The sequence below is a fragment of the Ambystoma mexicanum genome, chromosome 2q, assembly GCF_040938575.1.
Source record: "Ambystoma mexicanum isolate Mex_15411 chromosome 2q, UKY_AmexF1_1, whole genome shotgun sequence".
NCBI lineage: Eukaryota > Metazoa > Chordata > Amphibia > Caudata > Ambystomatidae > Ambystoma > Ambystoma mexicanum.
The window spans coordinates 152133669-152157591 of NC_090924.1; the positions used below are offsets into that span (position 1 = coordinate 152133669).

Consider the following 23923-nt stretch of genomic DNA (forward strand, 5'->3'; position numbering starts at 1 on the left):
GCACTAGCACGGTAAGGCGCAGGTTTGCGTGGTTACGGAAGTCGGATTTTGCACCGGACGTACAGAACCGCCTTCTGAACATGCCTTTTGACGGGTCTCACCTTTTTGGCAACAAGGCTTACGAGAGCCTTGAGAGGTTGCAGACCTCAAAAACAGCGGCCAAATCTTTAGGAGCTGCTATTAGGCAACCTCAGCCTTTTCGTGCGCAAGGGCAATCATGAAGGGGACGATCCTATCGTTATTACACCACATATGGAAAGACAAGAGGAATGGCCAGTCAAAGGGGCCAAAGAAAGGTCACTCGTGGTGGACGAGGAAAACGTGCTAAGCCAGCTCCAGCTGCAGCCTCTTTGCCATCAGCGGCTGCAACATCCGCCACTTTGAGGACTTGCCACTTGAGCAAAACCACTTTGAGGACTTGCACCACAAAACACCTGTAGGAGGCAGGCTGTCGCAGCACCTGCAAGAATGGCAAGCCATTACTTCAGATGTTTGGGCTCTAGAAATAATAGCCCAAGGCTACTGCCTTCCTTTTCTAAATCAACCTCAAAGCAATCCACCAGGGAGACACCCGTTGAAGTTTTCAAAACCGCTCCTACAGCAGGAAGTTCTAATCCTGCTGGAGAAAGGTACTAAAGAACCAGTACCTACAGCGGAGAGGAACAAGTGATGGTACTCCCCGTATTTTTTGATCCCCAAAAAGGACGCAGGACTTAGACCCATCTTGGACTTAAGAAAGTTCCTCAGGAAAGACAAATTCAAGATGGTTACCCTTTCTCAGATCCTTCAGGCCCTTCAACTCCAGGACTGGTTGGTGTCATTGGACCTCCAGGATGCTTATTTTCATGTGCCGATTCATCTCAAACACAGAAAATACCTGAGGTTCGTTGTTGGCGACTCACACTATCAGTTTCGAGTCCTACCATTTGGGTTGACCTCCGCCCGAGGGTCTTCACCAAGTTAATGGTAGTGGTGGCAGCACACCTCAGGAGAGCGGGGATTCATGTCTACCCCTACCTGGACGATTGGTTGATCAGAGCGCGCTCTGCCGAGCAAGCACTGGATCATCTGAAAGTCGCCTGCCACTTCCTCCACAAACTGTACTTCTCCCTCAATTTCAAGAAGTCCCAAATGACACCCTCCCAACAGCTTCAGTACATAGGAGCTGTACTATACACATCCTTGGGAAAGAGCTTGCCTCCCAAGACGAGGGCTCAAGACATTCTTCAGATGGTTTCCAAATTCCCAAATGCCCAAAATCTCCAGGCTTACAACTTTTTAAGGTTGCTCCTCCTCATGGCATCCTGCATCTTTCTGGTGCCAGAGGCACGCTTGAGGATGAGATCCCTTCAATGGGCCCTAAAGACTCAGTGGTCCCAGTTCTTTGGTCAAATGACGGATCTTCTTCAGATTCTGAACAAGGTCAGACAAGACCTTCTATGGTGGACCTGAACATCCTAAAAGGAGAACCTTTTTGGTAACCATGGCCGGAGATCACAGTAATGACGGACGCCTCACTCCTGGGGTGGGGAGCTCATGCCAACGATTTGACAATCAACGGTCGTTGGTCTCCATCGGAGTCCAAACTACATATCAACCTTTTAGAGCTGAGGGCAATCAGACTAGCGCTGAAGGCCTTCCTGCCATCTGTCAGGGGAAAAAATGTCCTGATAATGACGGACAACACCGTGGCCATGCACTACCTAAACAAAAGAGGAGGTGTGGGGTCACTTCCCCTGTGCAGAGAGGCAATGCAGCTCTGGTATTGGGCGATTCAGGAGGGAATCTCTTTAACGGCAATTCATCTAGCCGGGGAAGAGAATATGACGGCAGATGCTCTGAGCAGGCAGAGCACGGTGTCCCACGAATGGGAACTGGCTTAGGAAGTCATTCAAGAGATCTTCGCCCTTTTGGGGAACCCCTCAGGTAGACCTATTCACAATCAGTACCAACTGAAAATGCGAAAGGTATTGCTCAAGGGAATTTCCCCCGAGAGGAGCCCTGGAGGACGCGTTTGTGGTGAATTGGAATTTCCCACTATTGTACACGTTGCCTCCGATTCCCGTCATTCCTCAGGTCATCAGGAGGCTGAGACGCTTCGGGAACCGCATGATCCTAATTGCCCTGGATTGGGCCAGGAGAACGTGGTATCCGGACCTTCTAGATATGTCCATCTGTCCTCCAGTACGTCTTCCTCAGAGAGAGAACCTTCTCTCTCAAATGGAAGGTCATGTTCTCCATCCAGAGGTCAGAACATTCAACCTTCATGCTTGGTATCTGAAAGGCTGAGATACAGGGATTGGAACCTTACAGATGATGTTATGGAGGTGTTGCTTTCGGCAAGAAGGCCAGCAACAAAGTCTCTATACCGTTGCCGTTGGAAAAAGTTTTGCAGCTGGTGCAGGGAAAATAATTTCGATCCTTTTCTATGTTCTATTCCGGAAATACTATCTTTCCTTCTGACCCTAGCACATAGAGGTCTGAATATCGGAACAATAAAAGGTTACCTTGCAGCGCTTTCCATTTTCAAGCGCTCATCGGAAGAATGGTCCTACTTCAAAATTCCTTTGATAACACAATTCTTAAAAGGTCTCACTAATGTGTTTCCTCCTCACCCATTTCAAGTACCGATTTGGGATCTAAATTTTGTCCTAAAATTCTTAATGTGTGCCCCTTTTGAGCCTATGCACACGTGTCCATTAAGATTACTAACATGGAAAACAGCCTTTTTAGTTGCTCTAACATCGGCAAGAAGAGTGAGCGAATTGCAGGCACTGTCTTCCGGGCCACCCTATACTGTGTTGCATAAGGACAGGGTTGTATTGAGGGTTAAACCATCATTTTTACCAAAAGTAATATCTGATTTTCATTTAAGTCAGAAAATTGTTTTACCCTCATTCTATCCTCCACCTCATCCTTCTTAGGTGGAAGAAAGATTACACAGACTGGATCCAAAAAGAGCTTTAAGCTTTTACATCTCTAGACTTTCTAGGCTTAGAGTGGACAACCAGTTGTTTATAGGCTATACAGGAAGGAAACTGGGTCAATCGGTAACAAAACAGACAATTTCACGCTGGATTGTACTTTGCATTTCAGAATGCTACAGACTAGCACAAAAAGACCCACCAGAAGGGCTGAGGGCTCATTCCACCAGAGGCATCGCCTCTTCCACGGCCCTTCAAAGAGGTGTCCCAATAAAGTCTGTTTGCGAAGCAGCAACTTGGTCTTCACTTCACATCTTCTCAAAAAATTCTATAGCCTGGATGCTTCCCAGTCTAGGGAGCTGACTTTTGGAAAAGCAGTGTTTTATTCCACCATCTAAAGGCATTTATAAAAAAAAAATTAAAAAAAAAAATCTGACCCCTCCTCCAGAGAAAGTAACAAAATACTGCTTTGGGAGTCTATCTAAGATGAGGAATACGTTGGAGGACACAATCCACTCGAAGAACAAGTTACTTACCAACTGGTAACGTTCATTCGATTGGATGTTCCTCCAACGTATTCCTCATCGCCCTCCCAACCTACCCCTCTGTAGATTTTTCCGGGTTATTGCCATCTCAAATCTCGCAAGGCTGATACCTGTCTGCCGGCACAATATACACAGTACAAGATCACAGGCAAAAAAAGGGGGAAAAACAGAACTGAGGCCAACGGGCGCTGCGCGTGCTACTTATACACCCGATGACGTCACCCTCGACGGAGGCCTTCGAGGGACAATCGACTCGACGACATCGACGCACGGCGCCCTCTGCCGAAAAAAATTCCGAAGAGCAGCAAAGCTGGATGGAATACATCTAATATGAGGAATACGTTGGAGGAACATCCAATCGAAAGAATGTTGCCAGTTGGTAAGTAACTTGTTCATCTCCTGGATATGAAGGTACCCACCACCAGCACCACAGAAACATTTGTGGAAGCATCGAACAGGGCACTGCAATTGGCCAAAAATCTACTGGAGAGAACACCAAACCGGCCAAAAGAGATTCAAGCCCTACTGGAAAGCTCCACACCAACAAATGGGAGCTCCATCCTGGGATCCATTACTGACTGGCTGATTAAAACAGTATTTTCTTTCAAACCATTGAAAAGCATATTGGACTTCTTTGGACACATGGGCTTGGGGATCACACATTTGTTCTACATCCTCGCAGCTGGGTTCATCCTTATCCTAATCATCTTTTTATTTCATTGTGACAAGTAACAAAGAACTTGTTCAAGGCACCAAAGCTGTATCCTAATTGACAGATGAGAACTGTTTGAAACATTTTCGTGTGACGAACATCTACCAATCTCTGTGATCCTCATCAACCATCACCGACCGGAAGTTGTTTACTGACCAGCACCTGTTGCACCTGGCTCTTCTCAAGAAGATACATGTTTATACTTTAATATTTAGTAAACAGTGAAGATCCTGATTGAAAAATGTTTAGCGACTGAGCATTATGTGATGTTCTTCATGTTATTTTGTCTTTTTACTCTTATTTCCATGACTCTGAAGATTCCTCCATAGCTTGTTTTACAACGCATGTTGGGGTGTTATGTATTTTTAGTTTTCACCATGCTTGGGGTATACTGTCTGAGCGTAATTCCCAGCCATGCGTCATTAACATGGTCTTCTAGTGTTATGCATTTGATATATGCAGGCAATAGTAGGATTCAGGATTAAATGCAGAAAATAACATTGGGTTTGGATTTCCGGGCTCCACGCCAGACCTTTGGTATTTGTGGGTACATCGCTTAAACCAAGTCACTCATTGTTTTCCCGACCTTCTGGGAAGTATTCCAAGTGCCTTGATTCTAGTAAATAAAACTGAAATAGCAATGATTAAAAGAACCACAAGAACTGCAGCACTTCCTGCTTTCGATATGACAGCGGCTCGTATAACTCGGTGAAAAGTTTCATCAGTGCGCATTGGCCTTGCTCTCAACATAAAGAAGCTTTTAACTTCCCTAAAAAGATGCTGAACACTGATACTGGGCTGGTGAGCTGAACAGCTTTTTGCGCCAATCATTTAGACAGCTTTTTGCTTCTTTTAGATATTATGCTAATTAGGGGAGTTGACAGCTTATGCTCAGAGAAGTATAAAAGGGCTGACTTCGGAGGACAGGGCAGGAGATTAGCTGTGACAGTGTTGGCAGACGAAGACAGAAGGCAGAAAGACCGTCCACAGGGAGAAGCACTAGCACCATTATCTTCTATGAAGAGCGGTGGCGGTCAAGTCCATCAGTTTTTCTTGCCTGTCTTTTGAAACCATTACATTAAATCTTTGGCTTTTGAGCAGAACCATCATTTTTTGACTAAGCTGCATGGGGAGCATTTTTAAATTTCCACCCAAGGCCGAAACTGCTCACCACTTATGAACAGATCTTATTCTTAGTTGGCTGATGCTGGCACCATGTTTGATCCCAATTTATATTGACTCTTTTTGAAGCATTGTTTCCTACTTTACTGCTTTTTGATGAAAAACCATGATGATTTGATAGGCATTTTTTGTTATTTTTTGTCATTTTTCTTGGATTGTGCAGACTGCTCCTGGCATCCAATCTTCTCCAGCCCTCATCTCCCTACCTTCTACAGAGTGTGAGTATCAGAGGTTTTACTATCATTGATATCACACTGAGAAAGGTATTGAGATGTTGAAAGGACAGGTGCTTATATGAAGATTACCTAGCAGATTTGATAGAAAGATTTGATGAGATTGCCTAGCAGACCTGGTGAGCAGGCACTTATTTTTAAGGTGGCTATGATATCTCTGAGTAGGTTGATTAGTCTTGGGTAGACTTAGAGGCAGTGACAATGATAGCTGCTTAGTCATTTATAGCATTTTGCATAATAAGTGTGTTACGTTTGATATTAGTAGCAATGTTTCTATATTTATTTCTCATAATTAAAAGATTTACATTATACATGAGTGTGCAAGAAGCATTCATTGAGTGTTCATTACTAAGCGTTTTATCAGAGGTGTTTGAACATGATCCTTATATGTGGGCATCTATTTGAAGTAAGTGTTGTGTATTGATATGCTATAAGTGATGCATGTCTTTAATATGCATACAAAGGGTTACTGGAAGGTATGAGCAGTGGACTATCAATAAAATATAATGTGACATTAGTAAAACTCTCCTGTGCTGATGAATTGGAGTAGTCGCTCATTTCAGGGGGTTGTCGCTTACTTTCTGCTGATGCACAGTGACAGGTATATGCTTTCCCCTACCTCTATCCCTTACACAGCCCTTGCTGAGGGGGTCTTGGACACTCTGTCGGAGGGTGAAGGGATGTTTCTGGAGGTAGGGGAAATAAGAATCGTGTCATTACTGTTGGTGTTCCCCAGGGGTCAGTCCTGGGTCCCTAATCTTAACTGTCGATGCCTCTGCTCTTGGCACATTGATCTCCCTCTACAGCTTCTCCTATTTCGCCAATGACAATCAGATCTTCTTTTCCTTTCCCTCCTTATCTGATGAGCTACGGTCAAACATGTCTAACTGTCTCTCAGCCATGAAATACTGGATGGCATCTTACTCGCTCATGCTCAACTACACATCGACTGAAGCTCTTTACTCCCCACCCAAACAGGCTATCTCTTCCACTCCGCCTCTTCTATTCCTTTCTCCTGACAACCTTCCCTACCCTGTTTCTCTTCGCAACCTTGGTGTTGTCTTTGACCAATCTCACAACTTCCCTCTCTTCATCTCCAAATCTGCCACTGCGGTCAGACTTAATATCCGAAAAGACTTAATATCAGCAAGTGCCAAATCTGTGCTTTAGTACTCTCTCAATCTGACTACTGTGCCAGTCTCCTCTATGGCCTTCCCACCCATGCTTTTTTACCTCTCAATAAAGTCCTCAACTTTGCTGTCTGTACACTCTTCAACGTTCTCCACTTCACCTCCACCTCCCCAGCCCGTCATCAGTTAGGCTAGTTATCTGTGTGATAGAGAGCAAATTATAAACTCATTCTCTCCATCTTCAAAAGTATACACAGTCTTTGGCCAACCTACCTATCGAGAAATCTCACTCCCTACTGTCCCCCTTGCTGCCTGCAATCATCCTCGAATCACCTCCTTTACACTTCTCGTGCCCCGTGCGCTCCCTCTCATTTCTGCTCTCTCCCTCGCTTCACTTATAAGGGAATTATGTTTCCTCTCCCTCTCTGCACTACTCCGACTCTATCACCATTGAAATCCAACCTTGTAGCTCTCCCCCTTTCTGAAGAACTACTTTCATGGCATTCTTCATCATCACATTTTCCTGTTCTCCTCTTCCCCAACCTCTCCATGACAACTCCATGGCACTTACTCCTCACCCCATTATCCTAAACTTAGCACTTCCTCCACTATCTCGTTCCTATATCATGCTCTGCTATCCTCGTCCCTAGTTCATCTACCTCCCCTACATCATCTGGTCTTATATCCGCATTCTCTCACCCATTCTTAAGGACACTAGTCCTCCGGTCTGTAAATCATTGTTAAATGTTTTGGAAGCATTTTTGTGCCAAAAATGCATTGCTTTTCCAGTCATTTCCATAAATAAATCAAATAAATAGATGCTCTTATGCAATGGCACCTTGCCTTATGACTGCTTCCATTCTCTGTTATTGCCTACCTTGTAAGTAATGTCTGTTTTGAAATGACACCCTGTTCCGAAAAAAATGCAATAACATTGGGCCTGATTATGTGCCCGGCGATAACGCTGGCGGTGCTACCGATGGGTTGCCGCCAGGACTCGTAAAATGTTTCCGGCGCATGACTACCCGGTGCTGCCGGGAGATTACAAGTCTGGCGGCCCAGAAGTCAGGCACAGGTGAAATGTAAGTCCCTATTCCCATAGAGTCCCTCAGGACTCTATGGGAGTGGGGACTCAGAAGCGCTGGCACGTTGTTAACAGTGCCAGTGTTTCCGTGAATGGTTTGCCGATCAGACCCATCAGGCGCAGCGGCCACGGCAGGCAGACACTGAGTTTGCTGGTCCGGAAACAAGGGTGCCGGTAAGCTTACCGCACCCTTGTTTCCGGACCAGCAAACTTGTAATGATGCCCATTGTCTTTTGAGTCTATTTCTGGTACTAGCTTACATGAAACCTCAATTTCCCTAAAAGCAGTAGTTACTCTAAGATTTAACTGATGATATAAAGCAAATCATGAGACTGTAAATGCAAGAAGAAGTTGATTCGGTATATGCCTGTACATGATAATGACATGCTTATCCAAAATTGCTTTCAGTATTAGAAAAGAAAATCAAAAGATCACTCTTTTGTATTTCAACTTGTTTCTGTTTCAAGGTGGAGAATGGCGAACGCTGGCATCCAACATCTCTGACTGCTGTTACTTTGCAAGTAATCTTTCCCAGGATCTGGTGTACTCCTTCAGGATCACCTGCAACAGTAAGGCTGGGATGGGGCCTTACAGTAACCCATCATCGGAAGTAAAAATTGGTGACAAAGGCCCAGGTGAGGCAGTATGCGCCCTGGTGCTGTTTCATAAAAACCATTGGAGCAGTACAAGTGACTTCACACGCTCTTTGTCCCGATAACATCAAAGATAGTGATATTACAACATTGCATAATCTTTAATCCCCAATGACCCCACATTGTGAGACAATCTAAAGTTTCTTTACCTTTTGCCCTTAAGTCCTATCTAAACGTCTTAATAAAGTGGTCCTGTTTGAGGATCTGTGCACCTCGCAACTCCCAGAGTCCACCAATGAAAAATGTTTTATGGGCTGCTGCACGCTGGGCCCTTGTGGTAGCAAGGAGCCAAATGGTTAAATATTTATTATTAAAAAATGTAAGTCTGCAGCATGTTAAGAAAACAGTGAATAAAAAAAGGCACGCACAAACAGATTTTAAATTGACCGTGAAATCAGTCTTACTTTTGAAAGATAAGTAGTCACTTTGTTTGCGTTGCATGGGTAGATATGTAGCTCACATGTGTTTGTGTTACAAGCAGCATTTGGCTACACCTATCTACAACCAAATGACAACCCTGTGTGTGTGCGTCTTCCTAAAACCCCAGAACTGCTCCAGATGCCCTAGACACCAATGCTGATGTTTGTTCCACCCACCCCTGCCCCATAAGCAGTGTCATGTATGGCACCTCTTCACTGATTCTGTTCATCAATAACTTTGTCTTACTTAATCAATGCAGCATTCTTGGTGTCTCACCTCCTAAAGAGATTGCCAGAGGGTCAAGAAATGATGTTTACTTCCATGGCCAAGGGTGCCATATCTAACTACTGATAAATAATGAGGCAAATATTTTATTTGTATTGTCCCTATTCATCTGTATCTTTTATGTTTACAGCATCCCTGCAATCTACAAGCCAAGAGACTTTAGAGGTTCTAGATGAGGATGTCAGAAGACTTACCCCATCTCTGATGGCATCAGCGCATCCAACCTATGCATTCCAATCTGAAATTAAGAGGTAGAGTTGTATTGCATGTTTGGCATGATAGATGCTGTCCCTTCTTATTGTGTTACGACTATCTCTGCTTCAGAAGAAAATATCTTTTCAGAAAATGCTCTTTCCTTATTGTTCTAGCGCTTTGAGCCAGCACATCTAAAATAACGAAGGAGCTTAGCATTGCATGTTCGGCAAGAAAGAGGCTCTACCTTCTTGTTGCACAGCTGCCATCTGCGTTTTGGATTCTTCTTCCGAAAAATGTTGTTCTTAAGAAAATGTAATTACCTTGGTATTCAAACAATATCATAATCCATTGCCTCAGTTTCAGTTCACCTTTCCTTTGAGAAATTATCCTGACAAGAACACGGATAAAAGCTAAGATGTAAGACACCTCCTACTCCAAGTAGTAAAAATCAATCCAAAAGAGCCAAAAATGAATGCACGACATATGAGAATAACAAAAATGTATTATAACAGCCTAGGCAGGGAATTTTCTAAAAAGACATTCAACTACAAAATATAAGGTGGCCAGTGTAATAGCAAATTACAGAAGAGAAAAGACAACAAATGTTAAGACTTATTCATATTTTGCAAGCTTCTGATTTGACATTGTCATTTGCACGATAGGCGCTTCCATGCATTTCCTCACTCTAGTGGTTCATTCTAACCTTGTGACTACATTAAAATATCAAACTGTTAGTTCATTTGCATTGAGATAATCTCCTTTCACACATTTTCTGATTGGGAAATATTCATTTAAACCTGTATCATTTAAGCCTGCCTTGTAATTCGTTGCTCCAAGAGGAGTATGTTTGGAGTGAATGACTGTACATTTCAACCAATCCCTCTAAGATGTGTGACAGTGTGACTTTGAAATTATAAACTAGCATTCTTTCTCATTGACCTAATCATCTGGCACCATCATACCGTTCTCATCATTGTGAACTATTCATCGCCAGTCCACTTTGCAACTCGTTGTTGGAAACATTACTTGCTTTTCCTTCCTTTCTCACAATATGATCTGTCCTGCCTTTGAACTTGTGTACTGGGGCTTAGCTGCTTGCAAACTTCATTATCTTACAACGACAGAGATAAGTGTTTATATATGTATATAAATATATATATATATAGGTGCTTATATAGCTTATGATTTAATAACGTTATCCTTACTACTATTGTGTACATTCTATGAGGGTCATGTGTGAGCTTTCATAGAAATCACTGACTCCCAATTGATGATTCTACTTCATGTGTAATGATGCTTTGCATGGTATGCAGTGATGTTATCGAATAGATAACAAAGAATGCAATTTTAGATGAACCCAAAACATAGGGAGAAAAATCACGAATTTTAGAAAACAAATTAAATGTGGTTGGGAATGGTAATAGTGGTTTAAAGTGCTGGAAAAGTATTTTTAAAAAAAGGGGTTTGGGGAGAACCTCTCCCCCCAAAACAAAAGAAAAAAAAGTTTGTTATGTTTTTTTAAGATGTTTTTGTGTTAGTTCAAAATTCTTTGTTTTCTCATTCGATAAAATCACATGTAACCACTTTACATGACTCCTTTCTTAGCCCTTGGAGCTCTGTTAGTGCAATTTATCATACAGAGGGCAGTGTTGTACCTTAATCATTCCATCTTGACACGCACACTCTTCACTGCTCGATGTTCAGTTCCTGCCAACTTGTGACCTTCATTATGATACGTTTGGATGTACTGCCTAGGAACATACATACATTGTTATATCTCTTCCGAACACAGGATTGGGAACTCGGCTAAACCAATGTGTTTTGACCAATCTGTGTGTAGTGTTCTGTCCTTTAGCTCTGGGGTCTGCTATCTCTCTTTGTGGCTCTTCTACAGCTGAGGACTGGGAAGTTGGTTGCCCCCACCTTGCCTTAACGAATCACTGTGCAGAATGTAGTCTTGCTTTTGGAAGTTGCAAATTGGTGTGTATGCATCTCTCTGCAAGGTATTGGCTAATGTTATCAGCTGAGGGAGTGGGGGTTTTCATCCGTGTGTGGTGTCTAACTAGATCTTGAGGCCTACATGTACTTTTTGTTCAGTTAGCATTTAGTCTTACTGTCATTCATTATAATTATGAGTGCTCTTCTATGTTTCCCTAACTAATATTTTTTGCTGCTGCATGTATTGAGGACACATGGTTATATTCACATGTAAGGTGTATGCATTATGGTTTGCTGAAGCATGGCTACTAGTGCTATGTTGGGCCTACACAAGGGAATCTCTTTGTGCGGGGCTGCTAGCTTCCATGCTGTGCATCTATTTTACAGGGACTTTTGCAGCTCGTACTTTTGAGCATAGTTAGGGACTTGGATGTATTCTCCAACGTTCCTGTACTCCCCAACAAAGGTCTGCAATTGAACATAAGCTACACGTCTATGATATCAAAAATTCCAATGACTCCCTATAATGTTCTCATATGGAAAGAATTATCTCCACTATCTGACAGCCATTGTTACTGTTTAATTAGTTCAATGAAAGCCACTTGGTATTGTACTATCATACATCAGTACAGCCTCAGCTATTGCCATGCTGTATACATTATTTTACTATATAATGTCTCCTCAACATAGGGAATGGTGCTATTTATTACTTTGCGCAAGTACAGCTCTTAATTAAAAAACAGCAAATCTGGATCCATCCGACTTCACACGTGTTTAACCCATTACGATAGAACGATTTCCTGGCAAGTACATTGCAAGGTATGTAGTCCCTCAATTGAATTTACATTCCCTTCCACTTTTTACTCAGAGCCTATTGTAACCATGGGTTTAAATGTACAGCCCACTTTTCCCCCAGTGTTACTTTATTTTATAAATGGCATTTTATTACCCTCACTGTGAACCACTAATGGGGTGTTGAATAAAACTGAAGTACACAAGCTTTTGTTCTAAAAACAACCTTTCTAATGGATTGTGTCCACACAGAGACTCCTCACCTTAAAAACTTCATAGGTATCAACAGCTGTCGCTGGGAAACTTTTCACGAGCCGGGGAGCGGTATGGCTTGGCACCGAATCTCTTTGATGGTCCACTCCATGGTCTTGGAAGTGACAGCGCCCAACCTACATATATGGCACAGCATGCTCCATGACCTCAGTTCCTTTTTTCTGTCTGATCAGCATGCTGCTCCAGGAACACTCTACTCATGTCTCCCTCAGGGTCCATGCGCTGCAGGAAATGTCCATCACCAATCCACAAAATATCTCTATCGCTATCTGGTATCCGGAGTTCGAACAAGGTGTTGCGGATTGTTGTTCCTGTCAGGTCAAGCACTCCAAAGCCCTTGTGAAAGCACCTTGTAGGTGGCCCTCCAACGTCCTCTGTCCAAGTCACCGGAGACCCCCTACACAAGTTGATCTTCAGAAGAGGTTAGGATGACAGATCAAAACACGCATGAAAAGGATCCCTCTTCAATAGGGAAGTCCGAAAATGACATAAAAAACACTGTAAGTATCCCATTTAAGGAGTGGCCCTCGCCATTCCCCATCTTCTGCAGCCCAAAAGAAAAAGAAGACACACCGATCTCATAAAGATGAGGGTGAAGAAGACTCCTCAGATTTTTCAGGCAGAAAGGTAAAGTGTCCTACTACTTAATCTGCAGCAAAAGAATGGGAGTCTTTTAGGCAACAAATTCTCATTTTTTCAAAGGCATTATCAACAGCTTCAGGCTCAGCACCAGTGGAGAAGCAAGGTCCCACCACACAGTTTAAGGCCGACAGGGGGCATTTGAAAGTAAGCACCCATATGTCAGAGAGCTCATGCCCCACCTTGAAATAAAACCCCCCTCAGAGTGCCTCAGAGGCAAGGGTGGGAATGGAGCTATCCCCATCAGCCACAGGCAATGCTGGAGTGACTGCCGTGATACATCAAAGAGATGACTTCCTCCAGGTCTCAAGGGACGTTGACTTCTACACCCCGGCTTTCAGAGAGCACTAGTTTGAGATGATGCAGGAGATGTAGGATGAGGAGGGAGACGCTGTCCCCTTTGGTCTTGACCCCATGGGAACTACCCGGGATTGCGCAGACAAGCCTGACCGTACAGGGCTGGCTGGCTATCTACCTAAGGGATGCCAGAGGCCTCGACACCTCACCAGATTTAGATAGTATGAAGGACCTAATGGGCATCCAAATGTTTCTTCCTGTCGCGCCATGGAAAAAGTGCTCAAAGCGCTGGGACTGAGAGTCTCGTCTTGACCCATCTTGCAATATGACTTCATGGAACTCATCGGAAAGGGTCTCCCAAAGGAGACCTTGTTACTATTCAAACCCATGGTCACCGACCTAGTATTGGCGCTTTGGCAGCATCCTTGCTCTGCCACCACTGTGGGTAAAGAGCTGGCAAAAAAGTAAAGGCCAGCTCCATAAAACTCTGTTTATTTGTCAAAGCATGCTACCTAAGAATGGGCCTCATTACACGTTGTCTGGTAAAAATCAGAATTTTACGGCATGGCGCTATTAGCGTGACCGCCCGCACAAGAGGCCGCCAATAGCGTCCCATTACGAGTTCGCGGACACGAGCATAGTGCCATGGCGTAAAAGTCCGTACCGCCATGCCGCAAAAGTCCCCAAAATGCCCCTTACCGGCTTCGACCAAAGTGCTTATAGCACCTCTGCCCCCGCCATTAACGGTCACAGCTATTAGCGGTCATCGTAAAAAAGCAGAACCGGAAATAGCGTCATCGCACAGGAACGGGAAAGAGCACGGCGGCCATCTTTAAAAACACAATCCATTGCCATCCTCTGCATCCAGGACCTGTTTCCGGAGAACTCCGACAAGAAATCATCCATGAAAACCCGAAGATGCCCAAGTTACTAATAGAATCTTCAGATCGTCAGCGGAAAGAAAAATTCTCAAATGAGGAGCTGAGAGGCCACCAGGGGGCGCGCAGGCAATGGCTGATTCTCGTGCTCCTCCAACAGCCGGGTCATGAGAGGGATTGAGCCCCCCCCCCGAGACCCCACCGCAGCGAGAGAGTGAGCCGGAGTGCAGGGGAACCCCCGGGGGCCCCCACCGATCGAAACAGTGGGGTCTGAGGACCCTCGGAGAGCGGAGATTAGGCGCTGAGGACTCGGCAGCGGAAGCACCGCAGAGGACCCGGGTGGCCGCGAACCCGGAAGAAAGAGCCGCAGCCCGCCAACACAGGAGGTGGGGACGGGAGGGACCGTCCTCCACTGCGGCAGGCACCCGTCCCCCACGGCGGTGGCACACGGAGCAGGGACCCAGAGGATTCGCCCAAGGAAGCGGTCTGCCCGCACCGCCCAGGCGAGGATGGCGCGGGCTGCGCGTGATACGCGCCCGACCGGAGAGGGTGGGTGGCGATTCAAGCCCCCTGTGGAGGACTGCGGGTCACCCGCGAGGGAGGCGGCAGCTCTCCTGCCCTCCCCCGCCCGCCCGCCGGACTTGGATCCCCAGCCCCACCGCCAGAGAGGACTTCAGGCAGCGGGAAGGTGGGCTGTGCCCTCGATCAGCACACGCTGGTCGGGCCCGTGGCCCGCCACCACGCGGCGACCAAGCACTCCTCCCCCTGCAAGGAGGACATAAAGAGCGCGGAGGCCCAGAGGATACTGGGTGTGAGGCCCCCGCCGGAGGCTGGTGGGGTTGTGTGCCCGCCCAGAGGTGAACCCCCAGGCAACGCGAGGAACCATAAAAGGAGGGGAGGCGGCCGCACTCCCCCCTCCCCGGAACCTGATCACCAGCCCCACCGCCAGAGAGGGCTTCAAGCAGCGGGAAAGTGGGCTGTGCCCATAATTAACACACCCTGATCGGGTCCGCGGCCTACCACCACGCGGCGACCAACGCGGAGACCGAGCACCCCTCCCCCCTTCAAGGAGGTCATAAGGGGCGCGGAAGGCCCTGAGGGTACTGGGTGTGAGGCCCCCGCCAAGGGCTGGCGGGGCGTGTGCCCGCCCAGAGGCCTCCACTGGTGGAACACCGGCTGGCCCGCGAAGTAAGCTAGTGGCCCCCCACAATCAAAGCACACCCAACGGAGAGCCCAAGGGGCGTCCTAATGGACTGGCAGAGGAACTTGCAGAAATATTGCTACCGAGACCCAGGCCCCTACGAAAAAGACCCGCTCCACGTCAGGGGGATGGCCCATTCGGAGGCCGCTGCGCCCTCAACGGTGGCTATGGAAAGGGGCTTCACGTCTATTCTGCAGGAAATAAGAGACATGCGCTCCGACATTGCTCAAAAGTTTGAAAAGATGGACCAACGGGTTGACAAAGTTGAGGACAGACTCCTTCAGGTCGAATCCAATCAATCTTCTTCAGCTACCCTAGAGATAGAGACAAATATGAGGTTATCCACCCTTGAAAAGAAGGAGGAAGAGAGGTCGAGACAAATGGACGATTTTGAGAACAGGGAACGGAGAAACAACCTCAGGTTTTTTGGGGTCCCGGAGGTGGACGGGGAAACGGAAAGAGAGCTCACCCGAATGGTGCAGAACATAATCGCCCTCCTCTTTGAAGAAGAGATGACCGCAGAACTCACATTTGATCGGGTACACAGAGCGGGAGGACGAGCAGGAGGTCCCCGATCGATTCTGGTCCGGTTCCACTACTATCTGGAGAAGACACGGGTCCTGGAAGCAGCCAGGAGAGCCCAAGAGATCACGTACAACAACTCCCAGGTCTCCATCTTTCAAGACCTCTCCGCATACACACTATCCAAACGCAGGATGTGCCGCCCCCTCACACAGCTGCTGAAAGAGAAGGGAGTGCGATACAGATGGGGCTACCCCTTCTCCCTGACCTTCGAATACCAGGGCCAACGGACGACGTTGATCACGGAGGAAGACATCAAGGGAGCCATTCAGGATTACGTGGTGGATTCACCCCCTCAAAGGGGGCCATCAGGGCTGGCTACGGGCGGAGCCAACGGTCCGGGCCCGTCGGGTGAAAGAAGGAAGAAATCTGGGGGACGGAAATTTAGGAAAATGAGCACACCCTCACCAGTGAAGGAGGCAGAGCGGAATGACTCAGAGGGAGGATCGCCAAGGGGTCCCAGCCAGCACTGGTGCGAAAGTGTGGTCTTCTGGGACGACCGAAGTTAGCTGACTACCTACAGGGTGGTAATCCGGGGAACATCTGAAGGCAAGATTGAAGCCAGAATCCCACGGAACAGCAAGTAAAGTGGGGGCAATTGCGGGGACGAAATCGGGGGTAGGGGGGCTCATAAGAAGGGGATTTGCAATGATCCCCTGGCCGAGAGGGGCAGACTGGTGGTCCGGCCAAAATGCCAGTAATGGCGGAACTATCTGGCTGGACGCCGGGGCAGGGGGTGGGGGGTTACGGACTAGTTGGGGTTTGTTTGTTTGGGAAAGGGTTTGGGGGGCAGTTGGGTGAACATTCAAATAGTGTCCAACCGGTGAACCAAGGGGAGCGAGAAGGGAGAATTGATGCAAAGTTGTTGACCATCAGGGCAGGAAACATTGATTATGGCTGACAGCCGCCCGGCCCTGGGAGTGGGTACCCTGAATGTGCGGGGGCTGAACACCCCCACGAAAAGATCACTGATTTGCAGAGAGTTCAAGCGGGCGAAACTAGACCTACTATTTGTACAAGAAACACACTGGGCAAGGGGGAAAGAACCCAGGCTGCGGGGGGGAGGAATCGAGGAGGTCTTCCATGCATCCCACGAGACTAAGAAAAGGGGGGTGGCCGTATTGAAAGGAAGGAACGTAGGGTTTGAGAAGGAGGCGATCTTGAAGGATCCCGAAGGCCGTTACCTGTTGATACGGTGCTCCCTACAGGGGTCCCCCCTCACCCTGGCAGTGGTGTATGGCCCGAACGAGGGCCAGGCCCAATTCTGGGAGGAAGTTAGGGACAAGCTCAGGCTATTCACGCAAGGTCTGCCGGTGGTGGGGGGTGACTTCAACATGGTCCTAGACCCCTTCATAGATAGGAAGCGGATAGGCCCCCCAAACCCCAGGCCCACAGAAGAGGCCATGGCTTAGAGCTTTCGGAGAGTGAATGAGGACCTGGGCCTGATGGATGCAATCCCGACCCCCAGAACAGGGATCCCCTCCTTTACCTACTACTCAGCCATACATAACTCGTTCTCCAGGATAGACTACATTTTAATGGACGAAATTCTTCGTCCGTATGTAGCAGGCTACAGGATAGACCCAGTCCCCTGGTCAGACCACGACATGGCCCGAGTCACCATCGCAATGGGTTGGAGCAGGGAAAGCAGAGGGAGCTGGAAATGCAACGATGCCCTGTTAAGGGATGAGGTCATTGCTCAGGAGGTCTTGGACTCCATAACAGAGTTCTTTGAGCTTAATGATAACGGGGAGGTGGCCACACATATGCTCTGGGACGCCTTCAAGGCAACCCTACGAGGGGTCCTGATAAAAATAGGCGCTCTGAAGAAGAGGGAGAGAGAGGTCCAGGAGAAAGCCCTGCGAGAAAAAATAGCCCGCCTCCAACCGGGTGGATCCCCGGCACAACCCCTAGAGCGCGACGGGGTGGCTGCACTCGAGGACTATAGGCTCCAGCTAAAAGATCTACTCCTACACAAGAAGGAGAGGAGCCTTCAAATGGTTAAACAAAAATATTATGAGAAAGGGGACAAGGCGGATAGGATCCTAGCCTGGAAGTTGAGGGAGGTCCAGAGAAGCAGGCGGGTAAAGGAGGTGAGGGACGCCCAGGGGCTCCTTGGCTGTGACTCTCCCCATATAGGAGAGGCTTTCCGCCAATATTACAGAACCCTCTACTCATCCGAATACGATGGGGACGACACCCAGATAGAAAACTTTCTGAACTCCATACAGATTCCATCCCTCTTGAGGGAGATGTCAGAGGGGCTGGAGGGCCCGATAACCGAGGACGAGGTGGACAAGGTGATTAGTGGGATGAAGGTGGGAACTTCCCTGGGTGAGGACGGCTTCACAGTTCTCTTTTACAAGAGATTTCGCTCTTCTCTGGCCCCATACCTAGCGAGGGTCTTCAACGCGGCGCTAGAGGGGGACATCCTCCCTGAGTCCATGATGGGGGCCGTGATAGCGGTTTTGCCCAAAGAAGGAAGGGACCCAGATGAGTGTTCCTCCTATCGCCCCATATCACTATTAAACATTGATGTTAAGATCTTGGCCAAGGTGGTGGGGAGGTGGCTGGAGGGTATAATGCCGAAGTTAGTCCACGGGGATTAGGTGGGCTTTATCAAAGGAAGGCAGGGGTCAGACCACATCCGCAAAACAATAGACCCGGTCCACTTCGCGCAGTCGTCGGAGCTGGACGCATGTGTCCTCTCCTTGGACTCGGAGAAGGCCTTCGACAGGGTGGAGTGGCGCTATATGGAACTCCTCCTCCGCAGGATGGGCTTTGGAACTCACATCATGCTTTGGATAACTGCTCTCTATAGAGCCCCAACGGCAAGGGTACAGGTGAATGGGATATTGTCCGGATCATTGCCCCTCTCCCGAGGGACGAGGCAGGGATGCCCACTCTCTCCTCTGATATATTTCCTTACGATGGAGGCGTTGGCAATAGCGGTCAGAGCCCACCCGGATATCAAGGGTATCAAAAGGGGTGAAGTCGAATTTAAGCTCTCCCTGTTTGGGGATGATGTCCTGACCTACCTGGTGGACCCGGGCTCCTCGCTCCCCCCTTCCTGGCCCTGGTAGCGGCATTTGGACGCTTCTCCGGCCTAAAAATAAACACCGGAAAATCTGTCATGCTCCCAATGAGAACAACAGACCCAGTGCTAGACCCTCTGGACAGGTTTCACGGGATTAAGGTGGGGAAGGTCTCCATAAGGTATCTGGGGGTACTTCTCACCAGGGACCTAACGAACTTGGGAGCAGCCAATTACGACCCCATGATTGCGGTGATCACTTCAGATTTGAGGAGATGGGGGAAGATGATCCTTTCTTGGTACGGCCGGATGACTGCAGTCAAAATGAACATACTGCCACGGCTCCTGTACCTCTTCACAGCACTCCCGACTAAAGTCCCAGCACAGAGCTTCAGAGACCTACAGAACGGGGTACGAGACTTTGTACGGCAGGGGAAAACCCCGAGAACTGGAAGGGCCATGCTGACTCTGCCAAGGGAGGAGGGGGGATTTGGGCTACCGGACTTTCACCTTTACTTCTGCGCGGCCCAACTGCGCGTCCTCCTGGAGCACATGAAAGAGGGCCTGGGAACGTATTGGTCTTATCTAGAGGATATGGACGCCCACCCCCTAAAGGTCCGAGACCTCCTATGGGCACCACGCAGGATGATCCCGAAACACCTACGATCCCACCCGACCCTGGGAGTCCTCTGGGACATCTGAAAGCAGGCCCCCGCACCGCACACCTCACCACATGGCCGTCTCCGATGTCCTCTCTCTGGGGCCATCCTCTCAACCTGGGAGGGCAAGGGTTCAGGCACTCCCAGATCTGGTCAGACAGGGGACTGGAGTGGGCTGGGCAGACGTTCAGAGAAGGCGAATTCCTATTTTACGAGGACCTGAGAGATGCTCTCGGACAAGGATCACTTTCCATCTTCGAATACCTCCGCCTGAAGGGCATCCTTTGCGATCAATCATGGGGCCCAAACCTGAGGAGGCAGTTGACTCCCTTCGAGAAGCTCCTTGACTCAGCGACCTCCAGGAAGGGGGCGGTGTCTAGTATGTATAAAATATTAAATACCTACAACTTACAAGGAAGAAGGAGCTTCCGCTCGTTCTGGAACGACCAGGCAGGCGAGGAAATTTCAGAGGACGCCTGGGCCAAAATATTCAAGATAGCATTTCACAGGAACCTTTTCACCTCGGCCATGGAGCACAACTTTAAGATATTACAGGGGTGGCACAGAGACCCTGTAAAACTGTCAAAAATGTTCGCAGGGGTTTCACCAAGGTGCCCGAGAGGTTGTGGGAGATAGGATCCAGAGGCCACATGTGGTGGCTCTGCCCGAAAGTACAGACCTACTGGGAGTCGGTGAGGGACTGGATAGCGGAAGTAACAGAAGACCGTTTGCCACTTGATCCCCTAACGATGCTGCTGGGCCTCCCTCCGGAGGAATCGGAGCTTCACCGATATCCAAGGATGTGGGAAACCATCCTGAGAGCGGACAGGGTCACTCTGGCCCAGAAATGGAAGAGTCCAGAAGCCCCATCCAAGGAGGACTGGCTGAAAAAAGTAAAAATCATGTTTCTGATGGATAAACGAACCGCCATGGTGAATAATGACACTAGCTCATTCCTCACGGACTGGTACTGTGTGCAGCAGTCCTGGGGATGGGACGTTCATTGAACGCAGGGAAAGGTGTCAACCATAAGGGAACAGGTTTAGCCCCGAAAGACAGGACACCCTGAGCTGGGTCCCCACGACCTGGGGAGCGGCGGCAATGAGTCAGCTGATGACACGGCCACGAATCGCATCGTCTTTGAGGCTCAGAAGATGGAGCCAATGTAGGGAGTCTCCCATGAAGAAGTCACTGGAATGGACACGGGAAGGGGGGGTCGGAGGGGTTCGGGGGGCATACTAAGGCAGGGGAGCAAGGGGGGTTGATCAGTTCTTTTTGTTGTTTGTTATATCAAAATGCAAATAAAAACTAAAGTTTAAAAAAAAATGAGGAGCAGATCATGTTGACCGGGACACTTGCAGCTAATGCTGAAGTTGTTATCGCCAATGATATGCGGCGGGGGCCATCAATAAGAAAAAGGCCATCTGGGCCGAAGTTGCCCGCAAAGTCAGTGCGGTGGGCACTACCACCCGCAGTATCAAGGACTGCCGCAAGAGGTGGGACGACCTCCGGGTCCGTGTGCGGAACATACTAACGGCCAACCGTAACCTGGCAATGGCCACAGGAGGTGGCGCAGATTTCCCTTTGAAGCTGAAGGAGTGGGAGGAGACATGTGCCTCCACAATTGGACTCGAATCCATAGAGGGAGTCGGAGATATGGAGCATGGTGTGGCCATTTCATCCGATGGAGGTGAGTGTATACATCAAACGATGCACAGTGAAGGGTGAGGGGTCCCCCAAATATGTGTCCATGACCAGGCCATTGATCCAGCCAGACACATACATGCATGCATCACCATATGCACGTGCAACAGAGACCCATCCATGCATGACCAACCTGACATCCCCATTACTAGAATCAATGATAAAGAGGCCCCAATGCATAGAGCAGCATGACGTGAACATTCTGCATAAGGCACCTAGAACCATTAACGTTGATATACCCTATTTTTGTCCTCTACAGGATCACCGACAGACACTGAAGGCACATGCACTGCAACACGTACCCCCCCCAGCAGCCAAAAAGGCCAGGATGAATGAGAAAGGTGACACCGCCACCACCTCTAGGGGAACTGGGAGGAGTGTCCATCAGCAGAGGCCCAAAGGCAGCAGGAGCACCAGTTCCACACAGCTTGAGGGCACGGCTGCTGTTATTGCTGAACCCACGCCAGTGTGCCCCATCATAGGTGAAATGCGCACGGAGGGCACGCACTCCGCGGCCACCAGTTCAACTGGTGAGGCAGCAGCCACCGCACTGCTCACTGACGAGGAGGACGCAATTGACATTCTGGAACAAAACCATTCCCCCAGCCCGACACATTCCATTGCGGAAAGTCCAAGGGCAACGGCCAGATCAGGTAGCCATGGAGCACATGACACCCACACCGTTGAAGGGGCATGGAGCCCTCAGGTGTCCTCACCTGACGCCGGAGGCACGGACCAGGACGCAGCAGCCAGCCCAACATCACATACCACCCAACCTGACCTTGCAACCATCAGCCGGAGGCAGGCAGACATTACTGCGCTGGTCGCCCAGCATGTGGCCGAGACAGGCCGACTGAGGGATGACCTCAGCAAATATGCAGGCCAGACAAGGGAGGCCATTGAGGCCTGCACTAACAGGATCTGCCAGGAAATGTGCCAACTCCGCCAAGCCATTAACCGTATTGGGGACATCATGGAGCGGCAATACCAACCCCCAAAACGGGATCAACCAGGCACCTACTCCTCCTCGGGTTCCCAGCAGCCAAGCCCCTGCACCGCTCTCTGCGCAACCTGAGGCGCCCCACGTCACAACCACCCAATGGTGGAGGGGGCCCTGTGGCTTAGGTCCAGCAAGGACTAGGTGGCACATGTTGAGCAGGACACATAGACACTATAAGGCTCACATGGGGGTGTTGTGGGGGGAGAGGGGAGAGGGTGTTTTTGGGGGTGTTGTGGGGGGAGGGGGAAGAGAGTGTTTTTGGGGGTGTTGTGGGGGGAGGGGGGAGAGGGTGTTCTTGGGGGTGTTGTGGGGGGAGGGGTGAAGGGGCGTTTGCAAAGTTGGGGTCATGCACATTTTTATCACATCATGTTCACAATACACTGTTCTGAAGTCGAAAACCAGGCGTCGTCTCCATCATTGTGTGTGTGTCATTTATTGTGGACAGGGTCCTTTGTGGGCCTCAAAACATGCACCAGGGCAACAATACCCATCTCCATCCATGTAATTTCACCTTTGTACCTGATGAAATTCCTGATTCAGATGCTGACGCACATCGTGTGCCTCCTTGACATCGCCTCTTGCATGTCCTGCCGGAGCATTTCACCCATACTCAGCCCCATCCACATCATCCTCATCTGGTGGTTGCATGTCAATGTCAAGTGGCATAGGCACATTCCATCAGATGCACATTTTGTGATGCTCTACACATGCCATGGTTGTCTTTGCCACTTTGTCACGGCCGTACAGGAGAGCCTCACCCAGGCCGTTTAGGCACCAGCGCACTGTCATTGGAAGGCCGAATAACGGCTCTATCACGACGCGGGTACGGGTATGTGCAATATTGTAGTCCTCTTCCTGTTGGTTCTGTGGGTTCCGTACAGGGGTTAGGAGCCACCTCTTCAGTGGATAGCTGGCATCGCCTGTATGGTGTGAGGAATGGGTACCTGTTACGGGTCACCTCTGGTGCGGCCTGTTGTTGTTTGTGCTGCACTGCAATCATGTACTGAAGCCCATGTCATGATGGTGGTATTGGGACCATCTTGGTGTGGGAAGGGGTGTGGGAATGGGTGTGGTGTGCTCTTTTGTGCTGCGTGTCTCCATTGCCTCCACCTGTGCTGATTGTGTCCATCTGTGACAGATGGGAACACTGCTCAGGTCTCTTAATGGGTGATTTTAGATGCCGTTATTTGCGCCATGCCGGTAAGGGGTTTTGGGGTCTTTTCCATGCCGCTAATGCCATGTCCGCATGGCTTGTGATGGCGTGATATTAGCACCATGGCGCTATTTCCGGCATGGGAGTCGCGCGCCCACAGCCTTGCCGCTATTAGTGGCACCGTACTTACCGGGTCCGCTAATAGCGGTGGGTCAGGGTCGTGATTGGCTTGGGAAATTACTGGTACCGGTAATTCTTTACTGGTACCGGTATTCCCTTACCGGACAACGTGTAATGAGGCCCAATGTCTTGTGGTACAGGCAGCCACTGCAAGGCTGAAGTTGACTTCCTTCTCGACGCTCCCACCAGGGCTGGGAGTGCAAAAGCCATAAGCACATTCTGTGCTTTAG

At 48.7% G+C, this 23923-nt stretch overlaps 1 protein-coding gene across 11 annotated transcripts in view; it reads left to right on the forward strand.

The window, feature by feature from the left end:
* Positions 1 to 23923, forward strand: part of OBSCN (obscurin, cytoskeletal calmodulin and titin-interacting RhoGEF) — a 3169051-nt gene that overhangs the window by 2886048 nt on the left and 259080 nt on the right. For all 11 annotated transcript variants that reach the window (XM_069647058.1, XM_069647065.1, XM_069647061.1 and 8 more), the window contains 2 exons: positions 8278 to 8445; positions 9299 to 9419. In XM_069647058.1, coding sequence (XP_069503159.1) covers positions 8278 to 8445; positions 9299 to 9419 — 289 coding nt within the window. The remainder of the gene's footprint in view (positions 1 to 8277; positions 8446 to 9298; positions 9420 to 23923) is intronic.